Raw genomic sequence first — 21,057 nt, forward strand, 5'->3', positions numbered from 1 at the left:
ACATACAAACTCCACACAGATAAGGCCATGGTCAGGAATTAAACTCATGACCCCAGTGCTGTGAGGCAGAATAAAGGCAACGGTGGGTAACATACGACTAGCTGAGCTTGCAGCCTCCCAGCCGGCTGCTCCCAATCTGATTAGAACAGGGGCAGCCGACCTTCGCATCACGTAACCTGCGCTACACAGTGCACGTAGGTCACGGGGCATACCCGGAGGAGGGGGATGTACACAGTGCACTCTCGCATTCCTCTGTGGGGCCCCCTTTGAGGTCTGTAGGGCCCTTCCTGCTTCTTCATGTTGCCCGTCAATGATCTAAGGCATGATGCATATGTAAAGAATACAGCATGTTTCTGCTGGTCCTACAGAGAATGGCTAGTCGTACTGGGACTTGTAGTTCCATAACAGCTGGAGAATCATCGGTTGACTAAGCCTGGTCTAGGCTATACAAGATATGTTACAGAGCTAAAGAATCCAGCTCGATCCTGTTGGTCTCACACCTCGGCCTTTCACAGAACGCTCTCGTTCCCTGAGTCAGGTTTTTCTGCGCTGTTGTAAAGTTTAAGCAAACATTTCATAGATAATCTCCACTACTTGTAAAATCTCATTTACCATAGTGTTCTAAACGTATGACCCTTGCCAGCATGACAAATAAGAGAAACTGCAGGAAAATAATTAAACACCTCCCTGACATAATAATAAGATCGTAAAGTGAGTACTAAAGACATAACTTAGTGCTGTGTATATAATAAATACAAGCAGTGAGAAGAATGAGTGTTAGTCTTACACTGACAGAAAGCAGACAGGAGAGCCAAATCGCTCTGGGTAATCCTTCAGCAGGGAGCACTACAAAGTACAGTCTGTAATCACAGTTATAGAATGGCACTTAATCTACCCTAAATACACTTCCCATTGTCTCCAACTTCTTACGGTGTCTGCTGTGGTATCATGTATAATCCGCTGGAAGCCGGCCACGCCATGCTTGTTTTGTACAAATATTCCAGCTATTAAGTGGTTAAACCAAGGGCATAAAACTAAACCCGTCAACGCCTATAGGTCTCCTTTAGTGATAAGTAGCACATGGAACTAGAGGTAACTCCACGTGTCTCCTCAGTCTGCCTGCCCGCTGAGTCTATCTGTCATCTATCGAGTATACATGTAGATCCCTTATCTGCGCCAGAATGTGAAAGATGTACGCTCTGTAGTGTGCTGGTGTCTGTTTAGGTTGGAGATGATCTTGGTGAGCGAGTGCGATTTCAGTGAGAGAGAGTGGACTGGGGTGGGAATAAAGACCTGCTATTATCTACTTACACTATTAGGTCATTGCAGAAATTCCTGCTGGCGTGGCATCACTGCGCATCCATCACAAATACACAGTGGCAGCTATTTTGGGGTCAGAACCAATATTTATGACAATGACCCCCAACAATTTGCTCTGTGCCTCAGAGATGTTGTTGGTTCTTATAAAATAGCTAGACGGCACTCACATGACACAAAATGGCTGCCTCCGCTGTATGGAGACGGCGGTGCACGTTAAACGTCACTCACCAGAAGTATGTGAAACGATGAAAGTAGAGCTAGGTTATAGCACAGGTTGGCACTCAAAGATGGACACCAAATATTTGCCAGAAAGTGGAAGCTAAGCCATTTCATACAATCTGCCAAGACAGACCATCTGTTTGTTTCAGAGAGGTTCTCATACCAGATTGACAAATTGGCTCCAAGGTCCAAAAAGTTGCTAATTTCCTGAACTTGAGCTTTCTTTTCTCTCTTAAACCAAAACTTAATAAAATTGTAATAAAAATACCAAAATGTTTAGTTTCTTTCTAATAATATATATATATAATCTCAAAACCAATATAAGAAACAACTGCCCCCCCTCCCCCCTATTAGGTGGGGTGACATTGCCTTACAGTTATGCTTCCTACGTACCACCTCGTGCTTTTATACTTTCATGAAATTCTTTGGTGACTTCTGAAACATATAGTGACACTAAATCCGCCCTGCACAGAGAATATTTGTCATTCACATCAGTCCTTGCCCCATTGGAGCTTATAGTCTAAATTCTCTAACACACACACAATTAGCACCCAATTAACCTACCAGTATGTTTTTGAAGTTTGGGAGGAACCCAGAGCACTCAGAGGAAACCCACGCAAACACAGGGTGATAAAACACCAACATATTCCACTATATTAAATGAAAATGTGAACCGATGGTTTAAGACATAGGGGTAAAGTAAAAGGTATTGAATGGGCCATAATGGTGAAAGCTGAATGAAAATTGCACAGAGAGGAAATCTGTTTTTGGAAACATGGTCCAGAAATGGGCGAGTTCATGGTGAAGACCAAGGACGGTAGCAGAATACAATAAACAATTCTATTCAGGCAAAACTTGGCATGGGTCCTGAAGGTTTGCTGCGTTCACTTGTGAAGAATTCTGTCAAACCCTATTTTCAGAGGGTGAGATCATAAAGCACTTCAGACCTGTGGTTTCTACTTAAGGGTAGGACAAGTGATCTCTTAGGAGAAGTATCTTCTATCTCTGCTAATGACATTATTGACAGGATTTTTCATCAAAGCAGATGGAGACGATAGAGCTTTCTTTAGTGCTGTCCTCAGCACCGTCCTCAGTGGTTTCTTCAGGAGAAGAAGAGAAGATGTTTAGCGATGACAGTCAGATGAGTTCCATCCTAAAAACTCAAAGCTGTTGAGTTCTAAGGTGTTGATATATGGAAGCATTCTTCAATAGGTTTTTTTTCTTTAATATCTCTTCAGCAGAAGCAGAGAAGAGGTTTGGAGCTTGATGTATTTCAGGCAGTGGAACTCTACTGAGTCTCACCCTACAAAATCAAGGATGAAGTTGAGTATGGGCATCTGGAAGATGTCTTCAATGCTGTTCTAGACTTTCTTCAGTTCCTGCTTTGGAACTTTTTTTTAGAGAGTTCTTCAACTGAAGCAGAGGCTGGACATGGAAATAAAGCTGGTCACAACCCAGGGCAATATTATCGGAACTATCGGACAACTGGCCTAACGCTGCAGCAAGCATGGCCCCCATCCGTACTACAATGCCTGAAAATAATATGATCTATCAATATCATCATTATTGGGCAAGTAGAAACATACAGAAGATAAAAACTATTCATCTGTCTTCAAAACTGTCATCAGTCCTAACCTCAGAAGTTTCTACACCTCAAGCTGGAGCTGAAGATGGGACAGATTATTAATTAAAATCCATATAATTTCATGCGTTCTGGTAAGTGCTGACTATAGAAGACTAGTTAAAAGAACTGAGGTAGTGTTTCTGCAGACTGTCTGCTGTGAAAAAGCCCATTGTAGTATACTTGATATTGACCAGACTTATTGCTATCTATCTATTTCATATGAATATCTGAAACCCTCTCTTCAGCTATATGTTGATCCACAGAGCAGGTACAACGCATTACTTTCTATGGTGCAGCACAGTGGCTTAGTGGTTAACACCCCTGCCTCACAGCACTGGAGTCATGAGTTCGATTCCTGACCCCATGGCCTGTGTGGAGTTTGTATATTCTCCCCGTGTTTGCGTGGGTTTCCTCCGGGTGCTCCGGTTTCCTCCCACACTCCAAAAACATACTAGTAGGTTAATTGGCTGCTATCAAATTGACCCTAATCTCTCTCTATGTCTATGTGCTTAGACTGTAAGCTCCAACGGGGCAGGGACTGATGTGAGTGAGTTCTCTGTACAGCGCTGCAGAGTTAGTGGCGCTATATAAATAAATGGTGATGATGATGTTGAAACTAAGATCATTGACATCAATAGAGAAAAAAAAAATCTGTCATTACAGTCAAATCGTCATTTTAGAAAAGGAATAAAAAATCCGACAAGAGTTCCTCATTCTTTATATTTCTTATTAATTCATTTTGCCAAAGTAAATCTTTTGACAATTTAATCATCTTGGCAAACCATCTACCTTCTTTAATTAATTTTGGAAAAAAAAATGTCTACTTGCCCCCTTTGTCTTTCTTGTTTTTATTTGCGTTTTTTACACAGTCCTGGTATTTTTTCACTTGATTTATTCAACCAAAAGCAGAATTTAAACTACTTGGAAGTCCAGAATTCTGCTTACTCGGTCCTTAGCTGGGGATTTTAATGATTTCTAATGATTATATGGAAAAGACTCTTCTACTCTTTTTAAATAGGCAAAATGATGTAGGTGGTTCTAAGCGCTGTATTAGGTAACACAGCATAAACTCCACTTTTTCAATCACTTTAAACAGGCCCCACGGTTTTCATAAAGACACTTCATCATTCTCATTATATAGATAAACAGATATACTTTACAGCCGTTTGGATGAACTGAATGGCCAAGAGACAGAAAACTAGTCCGATGTTTTGCAGAGACTTTTTTTGTTGTTGGAAAAATCGCGTCTCTCCAGGTCCAATAAAATCACTGTCTGCTTCACTCAGGATGACGTGTAAGTAGCCGTTTTAAGAGCAGTATATTGGCATGCACAGCCATCAGAAACCTATATTTTTATGTGCAGTATTTTAACTTAATAATTACAGACTATTTTATGTTTTAGGATTTATATGGTTGGAAAAAACTTTCAAATAACTTATGCTTGCTGACTAAAACGTTGAATTAACTGCCTTAAGCATGCCTAATATGCAAGTGAAATAAATATATTGTATAAAAATACATTTATGTTTCCAAAAAAGAGACAGAAATGACGGAGTTTTATTTCCCGGGAGAAATATTTCATTTTTACAAAGAAAATTACAGCGACCACAAATTGTTCTTAACAATTCCAAGGCTTCTTCATAAGACCACTTGAAGATGAAATCTGGAGATCACAAATATAACTTTTTTTTTTCGACTCTGTTATTACGTACCGTGAATGGGGAGAGCGGACCAATCTTGTGGCCGTAGCGCCGTATGGCCTCTCTGATGTGGCTGGGCTGGATGGCATCACTGTTAGACTCAATCCCACCGGCTGCCGCGCTCTGCAACAGAGAAGACCCACGAGCTGTTATTAAATCAGAAACACACAACGGGACCTCCATACATAAGAGACGTGAAACTCAAGCTCATGGATGCGATGCACAGACTTACTGTTCCGCATATGTATCTGGGTACAGACACTGTTACTGCCACATACTATATATAAATTATCTCATGACAAATCAGAGAGTGCTACACAATCTATCCTTAATTAGGCCTATAGAAGGTTTAACTTTTGCCTGGAATCTTTAAAATGATGTGTGAACATAGTAACATAGTAACATAGTAGTAACATAGTTGAAAAAAGACACCAGTCCATCAAGTTCAACCTATTTTGGATGTCCTGCGATCCTGCACTTATATTTGAAATTGATCCAGAGTAAGCAACCGCCAATCTGTTTCAATTGTGAAAATCCCCCCAGACTCAATATTGCAGTCCTATTTTTACCCTATATCCACTACTATCCTTCATTTTAAATTAACGGTCGTATCCCTGGATACACCTTTCCGCTAAAAATTTGTCTAACCCTTTCTTAAACATATCTATTGAATCTGCCATCACAACCTTCCCTGGCAATGAATTCCATATCTTGACTGCCCTTACTGTAAAGAACTCCTTCCTTTGCTGGTTGTGAAATTTCCTCTCCTCTAACCTTAGGGGATGACCACGTGTCCTGTGTATGGTCCTTGGGGTAAAAATTTCCCATGAAAGCTCTCTGTATTGACCCCTAATGTATTTGTACATAGTAATCATATCTCCCCTTAGACGCCTCTTTTCTAAAGTAAACATGCCTAAACTGGCTAACCTTTCCTCATAACTTAATGACTCCATATCCTTTATCAATTTTGTCGCCCTTCTCTGAACCCTTTCTAGTTCCAAATTATCTTTTTTATAGAGTGGTGCCCAGAACTGTACTGCATATTCAAGATGAGGTCTTACCAACGATTTATACAGTGGCAAAATTACACTGTATTCCCTTGCATCTATGCCCCTTTTTATGCATGCCAATACTTTGTTTGCCCTTGCAGTTGCTGCTTGACATTGAGCACTATTGCTAAGTCTACTGTCTACGAGCACTCCCAAATCCTTTTCCATTATAGATTCTCCTAAATTAATTCCATTTAATTTATATATTGCTGTTCTTGTTTTTGATCCCTTAATGCATAACCTTACATTTATCCGTGTTAAACCTCATATTCCATTTGGCCGCCCAATCCTCCAGTTTATTTAAGTCCCTCTGTAGAGAAGCTACATCTTGCTCTGATTTTATTACCTAACAGAGTTTAGTGTCATCTGCAAAAATAGAAACTTTACTCTCTAAACCATCACCAAGGTCATTAATAAATATATTAAAAAGGAGTGGCCCCAGCACGGAACCTTGAGGTACTCCACTTAAGACTTTTGACCAATTAGAAAATGTTCCATTTATCATAACTCTCTGTTCCCTATTCTCTAACTAGTTTTCGATCCAAGTACAAATTTTGATTCCTAGACCCAGTTCCCTTATTTTGTAAACCAACCTCTTGTGTGGCACTGTATCAAAGGCCTTTGCAAAATCTAAGTAGACCACATCTACTGTCCTGCCCTGGTTGAAGTTCCCACTAACTTCCTCGTAGAAACTAATTAGATTAGTTTGACATGACCTATCCCTCACAAATCCATGTTGATTCCCACTAATAATTTTATTGCGTACCAAGTAATCCTGAATACTGTCCCTTAAAATACCTTCCAGTAGTTTCCCCACTATTGATGTCAGACTTACAGGTCTATAATTCTCTGGTTGTGATCTCGTCCCCTTTTTAAACAACGGCACCACATCTGCTATTCGCCAATCCCTTGGTACTGAGCCTGATGAGATTGAATCTCTGAAAATTAAGAATAGCGGTCTAGCTATTCCTGAGTTTAACTCCATAAGGACCCATGGGTGTATGCCATCTGGACCTGGAGCTTTATTTATCTTAATATTCTTCAGTCGCCTTTGGACTTCTTCCTCTGACAACCAAGTATTAATTAATGGCATGGTTTCATTTCCATTTTTATGTATTACTCCTGCCATTTGTTCCTCTCTGGTAAATACTGAAGAAAAGAACGTGTTAAATACCTCTGCTTTTTCCTTAGTATCATTTATCAATTCACCCATCTCACTTCTTAGGGGTCCTATATTATCTTTTTTAATCCTTTTGCTATTTATATACTTAAAAAACTTTTTGGGGTTTGTCTTACTTTCTTTTGCAACGTGCCTTTCATTTTCTAATTTCCTAGAAGCTAGTTTATGTACAACTATCAATATATTATCACCTGAATAGGAATAATACCTTGTACAACAAGGGTTTCCTAAACAATAGCTTGGGGCCGCCCATGCTGTTTAAATTGGGCTGCCATAATCTCATTTGACAAGTCATTGTATACTACCTACTAATTTCTTCTAATTCAACGTGGACCCATCATCTACATGAACAGTGGAGACAGCCATATTATGGGCTGCAACAATATTCATAAGCATGCAGCCTATCAAATCACTAGACGCTGATGACATCACAAGTATGAGACACAAAAAAAAAAGAACCATGGGTCCGGTAGATAATTTACAAGTATAATTTGAGTCACAGTGGAAGAAGTTTAAGAGGTGCGTGCTCTATAGGTATAAATAAATGATGATGATTTATACTTCTCATAAGAAACAGCATACTTGCCAAAATCTCAAAGATCTAAAGAGGGACAATAAACATTAATGTAAAACATGGTTTTCAATCTGTGGGTTGCAACTCCAAAAAATTGCATTTTGGGTGGCTTCCTTGCACTCTGCACAAAAACTGGGCTCCTCATCCAAATATTACCTGCTCCCGGTAACAGGACTTTTCTTGGAAAGCACCCACTCTTCGGAATGCCCTTCTGCGTACAGCAAGACTTTCCTCTAACCTTAAAACCTTCAAGCGTTCCTTGAAAACTCACCCATGTCGTCAAACTTTCCAAATTCCAGAACCATCTTCTCAACCCACCTAAGCTACCACCAAACCCCTTTCTATCCTCAAAAAGCCTACTGACCCCCAAATCAACATAACTGACTGGCCCAAATAGACCAACTATGCACTGTTCCCCACAGCAGTCTGGCTGGATAAATGTGCAATAGGTGGCAGTTAACCTCATACAGCACAGTGGCTCAGTGGTTAGCACTTCTGACTCACAGCGCTGGGGTCACAAGTTTGATTCCCGAACATGGCCTTATCTGTGAGGGGTTTGTATGTTCTCCCCGTGTTTGCGTGGGTTCCCTCCAGGTTTCCTCCCTCACTCTAAAAACAGATTAATTGGCTGCTGACAAAATGAACCCTAATCTGTGTGTGTGTGTGTGTGTGTGTGGGGTAGGGAATTTAGAATGTAAGCTCCAAAGGGACAGGGACTGATGTGAACGCAAGTATTCTCTGTACAGCGCTGCAGAATTGGTGGCGCTATATAAATGAAGATGATGATGTAGGAAATGATTTTCCTATATCATCTTGCGAGCAGGGCTCTCTTATATCCTTGTTTGCTCATGCCCTGCCTTATTTTATTACACTCTCAATTATAATAATAATAACGATCCTCATTTTACAGAATTATTGTTTGCTACAAACTAATTATTTCTAAATTGTCTATTAATTAAATGAGTCAATGAATTAGTAATTTATTATTACCAATTATCAAGGCAGCATAGATTATTTTCATTGGCATTGCTGGATACATTTTTTATTTGTTTTAATTGCGATTTTCTGTTCTTAAAATACAGGATAGCGAGCTACAGTAGATGGACCGGTACAGACAGACACCCACACACAGTACGAGTTTATAAGACGTGGTCACAAGTGAACTTATTCGCACTGACTGCAGTAAATCAGTTTAATTTCTTGTCTGCTGATACTGAAAGAATGAAGTCCCGGTAGAATGGCTCTGAATACTTGGCTCTGCCAACAGAAATAATTAGCAAACAGTAACTCTTGCAGAGTAGGACAAATATAGTCACAATTAATCTCCTACAAACTGCATAAATGAAGACTCCAAAGAGATGTAAAAATAACACACCATTCATGTTTGCCATGCAATCTGCATAAACCACGACGTAAAAGAAAATGTTCCGCTTAATACTTTTCTCATACGGCAAAGCCGGTCAGACCACCAGCACCAACGTTCGCTCTGCTGTAAATTGTCCTTTGATGACTGTTCCATGGGCTTCTGTATAGTTTAGCAGACTAATTTGCAAACATATTTTTCCTCTATTAAAATACCATTTTTCCTTGATTTCCATTTTTTTGTCGTGAAATTACTACGTCTGCTTTAGCATTCATGGAAAAAGCAATGCACTCACTTAAAAGAGATTCATTATTGAAAAATGGATGAAAATACATCCTTGCAAAAAGATAATCACCCAGCGCCAGTCAGCGGTAGGATAATTGATAGAAAAGCTCCAGTTGTTGTGTGTACAGTCCTACCGCTGTGCAAGCCATAGCACACACATACATAGCGTCACCTTTGTGAGGGATAGGTCATGTCAAACTAATCTAATTAGTTTCTACGAGGAAGTTAGTGGGAACTTAGACCAGGGCAGGACAGTAGATGTGGTCTACTTAGATTTTGCAAAGGCCTTTGATACAGTGCCACACAAGAGGTTGGTTTACAAAATAAGGGAACTGGGTCTAGAAATCAAAATTTGTACTTGGATCGAAAACTGGTTAGAGAATAGGGAACAGAGAGTTGTGATAAATGGAACATTTTCTAATTGGTCAAAGGTCTTAAGTGGAGTTCCTCAAGGTTCCGTGCTGGGACCACTCCTTTTTAATATATTTATTAATGACCTTGGTGATGGTTTAGAGAGTAAAGTTTCTATTTTTGCAGATGACACTAAACTCTGTAAGGTAATAAAATCAGAGCAAGATGTAGCTTCTCTACAGAGAGACTTAAATAAACTGGAGGATTGGGCGGCTAAATGGAATATGAGGTTTAACACAGATAAATGTAAGGTTATGCATTCAGGGATCAAAAACAAGAACGCAATCTATAAATTAAATGGAATTAATTTGGGAGAATCTATAATGGAAAAGGATTTGGGAGTGCTCGTAGACAGTAGACTTAGCAATAGTGCTCAATGTCAAGCAGCAGCTGCAAGGGCAAACTAAGTATTGGCATGCATAAAAAGGGGCATAGATGCAAGGGAAGACAGTGTAATTTTGCCACTGTATAAATCATTGGTAAGACCTCATCTTGAATATGCAGTACAGTTCTGGGCACCACTCTATAAAAAAGATAATTTGGAACTAGAAAGGGTTCAGAGAAGGGCGACAAAATTGATAAAGGGTATGGAGTCATTAAGTTATGAGGAAAGGTTAGCCAGTTTAGGCATGTTTACTTTAGAAAAGAGGCGTCTAAGGGGAGATATGATTACTATGTACAAATACATTAGGGGTCAATACAGAGAGCTTTCATGGGAACTTTTTACCCCAAGGACCATACACAGGACACGTGGTCATCCCCTAAGGTTAGAGGAGAGGAAATTTCACAACCAGCAAAGGAAGGGGTTCTTTACAGTAAGGGCAGTCAAGATATGGAATTCATTGCCAGGGAAGGTTGTGATGGCAGATTCAATAGATATGTTTAAGAAAGGGTTAGACAAATCTTTAGCGGAAAGGTGTATCCAGGGATACGACCGTTAATTTAAAATAAAGGATAGTAGTGGATATAGGGTAAAAATTGGATTGCAATATTGAGTCTGGGGGGGATTTTCAAAATTGAAACAGATGGGCGGTTGCCTACTCTGGATTAATTACAAATATAAGTGCAGGATCGCAGGAGATCCAAAATAGGTTGAACTTGATGGACTGGTGTCTTTTTTCAACCTCATCAACTATGTAACTATGTAACCTTCCTACAGTTCCAGTAACTGGCATCTTAAATATGGATGAATAAACCAAGATTCCTATATATTCATTATTCACATAGGACATGAAGAGGAAATTGCGTCAAAATCTTCCATTAATTAGACTGAGGAAACTTACTTATTTATCAAAATGTTACATGGACTTTTTTTTTTCCCTTTTTGTACTGTCGAGAAGGATTTGTAAGTTTATACTTTGGAAATGAAGTCACTCCAATTTCGGAGAGGTTCAGAGCGGCCAACCTGCAGATGGGCAGGTGTCGGTCACAATTTTCCAGACGTCGTATATAATGATGTAATGCACCCACTGTTTGGCCTCCTGATGGCAGTTTCATACAGGGGAACAGTGCCACCACTTTGGACACTCTACCAAGCATGATTGGACCTTCTCCCTAAGCAGCTATCTGTCTCATACCTTGACCTACCCCATCCATGTCCTACATGTTGGGCAATTATGTCTATTCCTACACCCTGGCAAACACTGACAGACTGACAGATATGCTGTGTATATATAACAGCGCTTAGTGACTCACTAAATAACTTGAATTGTGGACACACAGAGTAACACACAGTAGGCTGCTCCACGTCCAATAGCACCTAATTGCACTTGCAAAACCTAAAAAATATATGAAAGACTGAAGCGCCACACATTGTGTAGATAAAGTTTTAAATGCTGCAATATCATAGGTGGATGACAGCTGCGTATCAAAAGGAAATAAAAACTAGGCTTATCTGATGTAAATATTGCTGGAAGCAGGAATCTTCTTCAATGCAGTATTTCAGTGAACCGATAATTATCGGTTGTAATTGGAATTATAATTCCACAGGAGGACTATAACTCAAAAGAAAAGTGCCATAGTGAAGTATGCCCTTTACATAAGACTCTTTATAGAGTGATAAACACCTCAGGCTTTCAGTATAAAAAATGTAAAAACAAATAAATTAAAAACAATAAAATGAGACATACAAATGTCCGTACATTAAATAAGAATAATAAAGGCTTATCTGTAATTCACAATAGTATGCCAAAGACGACAACAGGAGACAGATTTCAGGTCTCAAAGCAGACCTAAAGGCAGGCTAGTGAGGACAAGAGTCCCAGGTAAGTGCTCCCTTGACGCGTTTCCTCGTTATGACTTTAACAAAAGGATTATAATAGGCACCGTGATGAGGATCCTTATAGTTCCACATAATTATAGCAGCAAACAAACTCCAATCAGTACAAGCGCTCAGTTCCGTGGCTGCTGATATTCTTCCCATACCTTAACCTATTCCTCCCATGTCCTAGTTGTTGGTCAGTTATATCTATTCCTACACTCTGGAAATCACTGACAGATATACTGTATATAACATATATGTGTGTATATATATATAAATATATATATCTACTATATAAATGCCTAGTGGCGTGTGTGAAAAAAAAAACAAGCTGCAGCGCCACCTGCTGGGCAGAGTTATACACTGACCTATATATTTCTTGAAGGAGAAGTGACAGTTGGGAGTGGTTGGTGGTTGCCGGGGGTGACAGTGGGGAGTTTTTAACACCTTAAGTAGCTTGATGAAGGATGTGGCGATAAAGATGAAGGATGAGGTGATGGAGAAAAATGATGAGGTGGTGACATGTGGACAAAACCATGTTAAAAAAGGGCGCTTGCGTCGGAAGGTAACGCTCTTCCCCTGAGGAGGCCTGGGCTAGGCTCAAATGCATGACAAGAACCTTTTTAACACCTTAAGTAGCTTGTTTTGACTAGAATGCATGAGTATCATGCACGGGTTAACTTGTATATGTATATATATATATATATATATATATATATATATATATATATATATATATATATATTAATTTTGGGTGGGGGGGGGGGCGGGGGTAGATGAATAATTGTATTACACCATAGAGAGATCAAAATTAAAATAATACCGTTGTATCTCCAACAAATTTCAAGACTATACTTTACTCTATTGTTCCTCACTGGATGCTGCTTTCTTTTTAAATATTCTCTATATTGTCCAGGATTCTCATGTTACATAGAAAGAAAACAGCATTTAACATAAAAACATAAAATAAATCCGTGTTGCAGGAGACATATGGGTAGATGTGGTGGGGGGGACGGACAATAAACAAGTAATTCTTAATACACATGTTGGGAGGCCCACAGGCTCCACATAGACACGCACACGTGTGTTATTGTAGGGCATCGGAAATCTACTTTTCGCAGGAAAATGTAAAGATCAAGGCACATTCTAAATTCACACTCATTCCATGCAAATCCCTGAAAGTGCCATAAACATGATGATATATGTTGGTTAAATATTATGCCCACAGCCCCACATATGTGGTTCATAGTAGAGGTCATAAAGGAAGTTCAGCAGTCCAGGAGGCCAGTAGCCCATGACAAAAAACGACAGCACCCAGGCCAAGACTTACATATTCATCATCTATTTATTTATATAGCGCCACTAATTCCGCAGCGCTGTACAGAGAACTCACTCACATCAGTCTCTGCCCCATTGGAGCTTACAGTCTAAATTCCCACACACACACACACACACACACACACACACACATACACACACACATACACAGACAGAGAGATTAGGGTCAATTTGATACCAGCCAAGTAACCTACTAGTAGGTTATTGGAGTGTGGGAGGAAACCGGAGCACCCGGAGGAAACCCACACAAACACGGGGAGAACATACAAACTCCACAGAGATAAGGCCATGTTCGTGAATCGAACTCATGACCCCACTGTGCTGCCCATATTATTACATATTATGGCCTACACTACTGCTCTTCCCCATGCCCACTTCACCCTAACTTTCACTAATATACAATGACTTCCAAAAGTATTCAACCAACTTAAAAAATTAACATGTATTACAAATGACAGATTGTTCCAGTCAGTATTTTTATTGGGAACCAGTAAGCTCTTAAAGTGATTTTTCAAACTCATTCATTTTCTGTAGATTCATTTTTTTTAAATAAAAAAAACTGAAAAATACTGCTTGAATAAGTAGTACTTGGCAGAACCACCTCCTTCAGCTGCAATATCAACTTTAAGTCTGTTGGGTAAGTTTGCACCAGGTTTGCACACCGTTGGGGAGTGATTTTTGCCCATTCTTTCCTTGCAGATTGTTGTTGAGGTTGGGTGGATGAGGCTTGTGGACTGCAATTTTCAAACAAAGCCACAGATTCTCAATTCGATTGAGATTTGGACTTGTTCATTGTAGAACATTCAATTTTTTGTTGTTCAAAACACACCAGGGGTTGGCAACCTTTCCCTGTCGGTGTGTCAGCTAAAAACTTCCACTTTGACCACTGGTTTACAATGGTTGTTCTCCTTCCTACGACATTCAGCTTACAAGATTGGAAATCTCGTTGTTCGGCTTTTGCTAAACACATTGCAGTATTTTCTTTTGCTCCCTTCTGTCTTTACATGAGCAAGCAGATGTGTCTATTAACATAGACCTGCGATATGAGCTCTGCTGATCCAACTGAGAACAACTGTATCTAGAGAGCAGCTTAAAGACAAAGATTAGGGCAACGGAAATGAAAAAGCCTATAGATTGTAAGCCTGTGAGCAGGGCCCTCTTACCTCTCTGTAAGTATGTATTACCCAGTATTGTTGTATTACTGTTCAGCATCGGACTGGCCTGACGGGAAGCCGGTCTATCCACCGGTAGGCCCCGACGCTGGTAAGCCACGCCCCCACCTAATCCGTTGTTCCGAGTGCCAAGCCAGCTGCAGAGAGCCAAAACGCGACAGCGTTATACTTTTTACTTTTACACAGCAGGACGAGTACGTGGCTGTGCCTCTTAGCCAAAAACCGGAAGTTCGGCTTTTGACACGCAGGCTTGCGTTCCAAGGCGGAGGAAGTGTCAGAGAAGTTTATCGTTTGCAAACTGAGGCTGGCGGTGCACCGCAGTTGAAAAAAGGGAGTCTTCAGTGCCAGTCTCATTACATTTAATGGACTTCAGGATCCTTGGGATACCTTTGGGACATTATTTACGAGGTAATCTTCATATGACTGGTTTTTTTCAATACACGCTACAGTTTTGGATGCACTCCATGCTTTTATATGTTTCTTTTTAGTGGATATTCTTTGGATTGTATCTTTTTATTATCAAAGATTGCATTTTTTTCTCTTTTGTTTGTTATTTATTTGTGCATATTTTCTTCCCTCCATTCATATTGCCCATTCAGGATTGCTTTAGATTGAATTGGATTGGTTTAATTTATTTATTATATATTCATATATTTTTTATTTTGCTTTATATACACATATAATATTTTTTCTGTTTTGGAGAGCATTTGTCATTTCCTTTATCACATAGCGCCATCATCATTATCATTATTCTAATGTCTCAGCAGTCTTCATTGCAGAAAATTACTGTGAAGTGAGCCTGTTTTAGAAATTCTCACATTTTGTTATCAGTGGAAAAAATTAAATATTATGCCAATAAGCCTCATTTTATAAGAGAATACAAATGGTGTAATACAATAGACACTTTACAGTGCCTCCAGGTAGGAGCTTGTTAAGTGAATGCTTTTTGCCATAGTTATTTAAGAGTCAATACATGTTACAACATGTTTAAAAAATATATTTCAAGAATGGGATATGGATAATTAAGGACATTGGAGAGGGGAGAGAAAGAAATGTGGCATGAGAGATGAGGAAATAAGGGCATGTTAGATGAGGCACAGTGTGAAGGGGAAGTAAAGTAGCATGGCATAGTGTGATGAAGGGCAGCCAAAGCAGCATGGCACAGGGTGATGAAGGGTGGCCAGGAGAAGAGGGGAGCAAAAGCAGCATGGAGGGCGCATTGTGATCATAAAGAGGCACAGCATGGTGATGAAGGGGCACAGTACAGTGTGTGTGATGGCACAGCGAGTTTGTGGCAATGTAATGTGTGTGTGGTAGGTGGTGGCTAACTAATGGGTGCTATTTTGTTTGTGGGGTGATGATGGGGCAATTTATTATTATAGTGGGGACTATTAATTTTAAGATGAGGTGGTTTGGGCGCTATTAATTGAATGTGGGGCTGAGGTTGAGGAGCATGAGGTCTATTTATTAAATGTGAATATGAATTATTTAATGGCAGTGACAGTTGCAGGAAATAGGAATATTTATTATGCGTAAATGCTATTAATTTATTGCTGGGGCTGTCTGGAGGGAGGGAAATAGGTTTATTTATTAAATAGGAATCCTATTACTTTAATGTTGGGGCTGGAGGAAGGCCTAAGTTGTAATTGTGGGTCCTATTGATTTAACGCCGGGCTGGTTAGAATTTTCTAAATGTACCCATTTTTTTCCAAATAGGGCCCCCAACATTCCAGGTTCCAGACAAGCCGCAACTAAAGAAACCAGCAGCCCACAGGTGGTGACAAGAATAGATATTACAGTCTGTCAAATGTTCTGAGTCTAGTGGGAAAATCCTGATTTTTTTTTTTGGTGACTGTTCTGCCCAATCTAAGGGGCAGGTCAAGACTGTGCACTCTTTATATACACACTGCATTCTTTATATACTACACTATGGTGCTAGCTGTCCTTCGTGGACTGACCACTCCCCCTCTAGTGTCTGCTCCTGCCTCTTTGATGGCTGGCCACACCCCCTCTGGTGGGCCCCTAGTGTTGCAGTCCCCCGGTGGGCCCTTTATGCCCCAGTCCGACACTGTTACTGTTTGTTCCCAATTGTAAAGCGCTATGGAATCTGCTGGCACTATATAAATCAATATTGATGATGATGAAAACGCTTTGATTACAGAAACATATTAACACATTGTCGAAACACGCAAAAAGAAGCTGAAGAAGAAAAACAAAGTTTATTGAGAAAATTACAGAACGACGCGTACAAACCAACAAATGGAAATCATGTGACATTAGACCACCCTAATGTGGGTTATTTTGTGGTTTATAAAGCCACATCCATCTTTCACTATAAGCGTACCGGGTATGTATTGTTTTATCTGAAGTTTTATGATCTTTCTATTGCAGCTTACCAAGCTTATTACATGCTCTGGCCAACTATGCAATGGAGATCTATTTTCTATTTTGCAGTAGATTTATGTATAATTATATAGCTCAGGACATACGCTGTCTATTATTTTTTATGTTGCTTGTTTGCTTTACAAAAAAGAAAAAGTGGCCAAAAAGAGCTGCCAGGAAAATATACAGACGCCACAAGAGGAAGCAAGAGGAACATTGGGTTCACCAAGATCATGACTAAACATCTGTGCCAAGATTGCCTGCAACTCGCCAACCTTTATGGCTACAGCATGGCTTGAAAAATAAAACGATGATGAGATTATCCAGGGTTACCTACTCTACACTGGAGACTGAGTGGATCTGTATATGCCTATAAATATAACATAAGACCCATTTATACAGTTCATGTATAAATGGGTCTGTTATGTAAAACATGCAGTTCATTCCTAGGGAATTTTCAGCAAAGTATTATCATCAGTGTGGACTTAAAACAAGTTTTTGTTGGACACGGACAAGTATACCTATAGCTCCACCAAAGCACACTGGAGCAAGCAAGGTGGTGACACTTGAGGGTGAGCATGAGTTTGCGATGGCCGATGGAAGAAGTGGGTGGATCGAGGGAGTTTTTGGTTAGGTATGGAGCAGGCACACTGGTGCCTCATATTTCATTTTGTGCATCGTGATTATTGGAATGAGATAATGGCGCGGAGGGGGCAGAGGTGATCCTTGCTGTGCATTGGACTGGAGGTAAATTGGAGGAAGTCTTCCACACTTAACGGTTATACTAGTTGGGTGGACAAAAATGACAGAGTAATTTTTGTATTAAATTATTATGTATTAAAACCCAATTATAAAATATCTGTAGCCCTCTTCATGCAAACCAAAGTCATCACAGCAAGAAATGCACTACTAACAATCCAGGTATTGTGTAGCTGACAGACCAGACAACACTAGGGGGTAAATGTATCAAGCTTCGAGATTCCAGCAGGTTTGAAGAGTGGAGGTGTAGTTAGATTCTAGTTATTTATTTAGTACATTCTACAAAATGACAGCTAGAATCTGATTGGTTGCTATAGACAACATCTCCACTTTTCAAACCTGTCGGAAACTCTCAGCTTGATACATTTACACCCAGAGGTCAGTCTGTCACCATGAGGCAACGTCTACTGGGAGAAATTTAAAAATGCATCCCTGTTTTCCCTAGTGAGAAGAAACTTTAAAAGTCTTTTTAATTATGACTCATGTATACTGATTACTCACACACCTACATTTAATTGTGCACTTTTCCATGGTATAAAATGGTCTATTAGACTTTTTAACGAAACCCACTCCTGAAATATTACACAAAATCAGCTGTATTTTCCCTGGTCGGTAAATGACAGTGAAACTAATGACACATGCATGTGTCTTCTCTACCTTTTTTCTTTTCCTCTGCTTTGCCTTGGCAGAGTCTGGTATTTGTGCCCCATTTCCGAGGGGTCCAGTCTGGATTTTGCCCATATGTTGTGCTCCAGTTGATGGAGGATTTGGCGTGGCAGGCGGGGTGTTTTCTGGAGTGTCTGGATTGCTCTTCAAAGGCTGAGCTTGGAAAAGAGACTTTTAGAACAAAATATATTGAATTACTATTTAGTATTCATAGAGACAAGCAGATAGACAGATACGGTATGGTCATTACCTCTGAAGGATTATGGTTTTGTATGTAAGTAGCAGTCATTGCGTGTGAGAATGGGTCGCTGGTCTTGGGAGACATATCTTGCTTCACAAGGAGAGCTAAATCCACTAACTAGAATAAGAAACATTAAACGATACATTACATCACTAGCTACTTTAGATCTAAAAATGTTCAATAGGTGTCAACATTATCTGATAACTAATATAACCCATCAGTACCTTTCACATTTTATAGTCATCCAACCATCCATGCATGGCTAATAAAGGACATCACATTTGTGCTCACACAGCCAAACACACCAAAGAGAGAAACATTCATATATAAAGCATAAAATAATAGAACATTTCCATCTTAAACAGCAAAATGTGTATCCTACATGAGTAAATGACTGATGATGCTAAGATGAGACCAAAAGCTCAAATAGCGAGAGTGAGATTAGTGTCCATGACCTGTGTTTTACTGTAGCATAAAGTTATGAACCTCAAGGCTTCTGACACACTCATCCTCTTACATACAGATGTTATCAAACATTTCTACTTCATATCAGTAAAGATACAGGAAAGATGCTATTTCTATGGGATATCAGTCCTTCCTTGACCAGAGAGCTAGTCATCATATCCTCCTGTGCTCCCTTATACGCTCCTAGGACAGATATTCTCACCTCAAGATTAACTGCTCAAAAGCCAATATTTTGCCCATAGACCCCTTTGCTCCTTCCTCCTCTTCTGTTCATTACAGATCACTTATTCCCACTTTATACATCCCAGTCTGAACACACCATGACCTCCACACTTAGCTGCTTGACCCTAAGGCAACCCATAGTCCAGATATGCAGGAAGTCTCCCTGGTTGGGTCCCCACAAAGCATCATTCCCGGTACTGGCACTAACCAATGGCAGAATAATCTTGTAGACCCATATTGATCTTCATTGCTATGGGGTTTCTTTTATCTTTTATCTTTCCACCAACTATGACGACGTCTGCCTCCGGATACTTTTCTTATTTATGTTCCTACAATACTATGTTATTCCTTGTACCGTGTAGGACTAATAGGATATTTGTGATGCTCATTTGCAACTTACTGTTGCTCAATAAAGTTGACCTTGACTAAAAAAAAAAAAAAAAAGAAGAAGCCAAGACCACTTGTCGGAGAGATTTAGTAGGGAATACCTTAGTTTTTTGATACACTTATTATTATTTAGTACAGTAAGACCCAGACTTTGGTATGCATATTGTATACAGTAATGTCCTCACAGGGTTGTTCCTATAATGAGAAATGCACATTTTATTCCTGCAGATGTCTACATTACTGGTTCACTACTCGTCTACATGTATGTGAAGGACTCCACATCAGTTGTCACCTCAGGTAGTAAATTATTCAGGCACACCCCCTGTGTCCACTAGTGGGGATTACATTGTCTTTGACATGTCTGAAAAAATTTGGTTGAGAAGATAGTAGACAATAACTATCTGCTAATAAATGCAATGGAGCAGGACTAACTAAGTCACTTACCTGAGCCACAATTTCATAGGCTAGATACGAGAGTATTTCCATGGCAACAGCATTGGGTTTGATCTCCATGCTGCTGCAGTCCAACCAGTCCCGGAACTTTGAGGCCTTTTTAGCTGTTGGTTAGATACAAAGGGTTAGCTACACATTCTATAGTTAAAGTAGATTCATTTATATCTATGAGGAGGAAAGCATTACTGTTTATAATCACAAGCCATGTTCAATTCATAAAATAATATGTTCTGCTATCGACCAACTCTAACATCTCCGTCCTGGTGGGGGCAGGGGTGGACCTGGTGGGATTAGCATAGCCATGCCCCTCCTTAGCTCTGATTGGCTGGTCCTGTCCCCTCCTTAGCTTTGACCAGACCTCTCGTTTGTGATTCAGAGGTATGCAGAGTTTTGTTAGGGGTGGGGATTGCCCAAATCACCCCCCTCTGGATCCGCCACTGTAATCTTTAAATGTGTAAGAGAGGTGTGGTCTATTTAGCTAACAATAACTGTTGCATATGGATGATATTTAGATTAGATGTGAAAATCAAGCGGTTGAACAAACTATGTTTATCTAGAAGTGAGATCTACCTCTGTATTGATGTTTATAGTATTTTGTCTATGAGTTTGTCAAGAAATGATTATTTGGGCATACATCCTTATTTATCAATAGTTCAACAACTGTCCATTCAATGTCTCTTATGATGTAACCAGTAGCAGGAGTCAGGTAGAGCCTGAACAGTGAGTTTTGATACTGCAGATTGAATTACACAAGTGACCGACTAGATGTTTTTGTCTCACACGTGCAGAAGTCTCCGCAGTGTAAATGAACACAACAATAAAAACCATTTATGGCCTCACACAACAGGCGTGAAGTACCCCATTCATCTTAATTGGGTGCTAACATCAGTGCTTAGTCTGGGTCACTTAATGCCGGGCCCATTAAACCGGCAGCCTGTAGCTCAAACAAGGGCGATGTCATTAAACCCTACAGGACAACTTGTTCTG

General features: G+C 39.8%; 1 protein-coding gene across 6 annotated transcripts in view; it reads right to left on the minus strand.

Annotated features, from left to right (window-relative positions):
* SUPT3H (SPT3 homolog, SAGA and STAGA complex component) overlaps positions 1-21,057 on the minus strand; it is a 410,193-nt gene that overhangs the window by 74,697 nt on the left and 314,439 nt on the right. For all 6 annotated transcript variants that reach the window (XR_012689525.1, XR_012689527.1, XR_012689528.1 and 3 more), the window contains exons 8-11: positions 20,062-20,174; positions 18,553-18,660; positions 18,294-18,473; positions 4,876-4,986 (exon numbers count right to left, since the gene is read on the minus strand). Coding sequence is in view for 2 of the 6 variants with exons in the window: in XM_075201312.1 (XP_075057413.1) it covers positions 4,876-4,986; positions 18,294-18,473; positions 18,553-18,660; positions 20,062-20,174 (512 nt within the window). In the remaining 4 variants the exon portion in view is untranslated. The remainder of the gene's footprint in view (positions 1-4,875; positions 4,987-18,293; positions 18,474-18,552; positions 18,661-20,061; positions 20,175-21,057) is intronic.

This window comes from Mixophyes fleayi, chromosome 3 (genome assembly GCF_038048845.1).
Source record: "Mixophyes fleayi isolate aMixFle1 chromosome 3, aMixFle1.hap1, whole genome shotgun sequence".
Lineage (NCBI taxonomy): Eukaryota > Metazoa > Chordata > Amphibia > Anura > Limnodynastidae > Mixophyes > Mixophyes fleayi.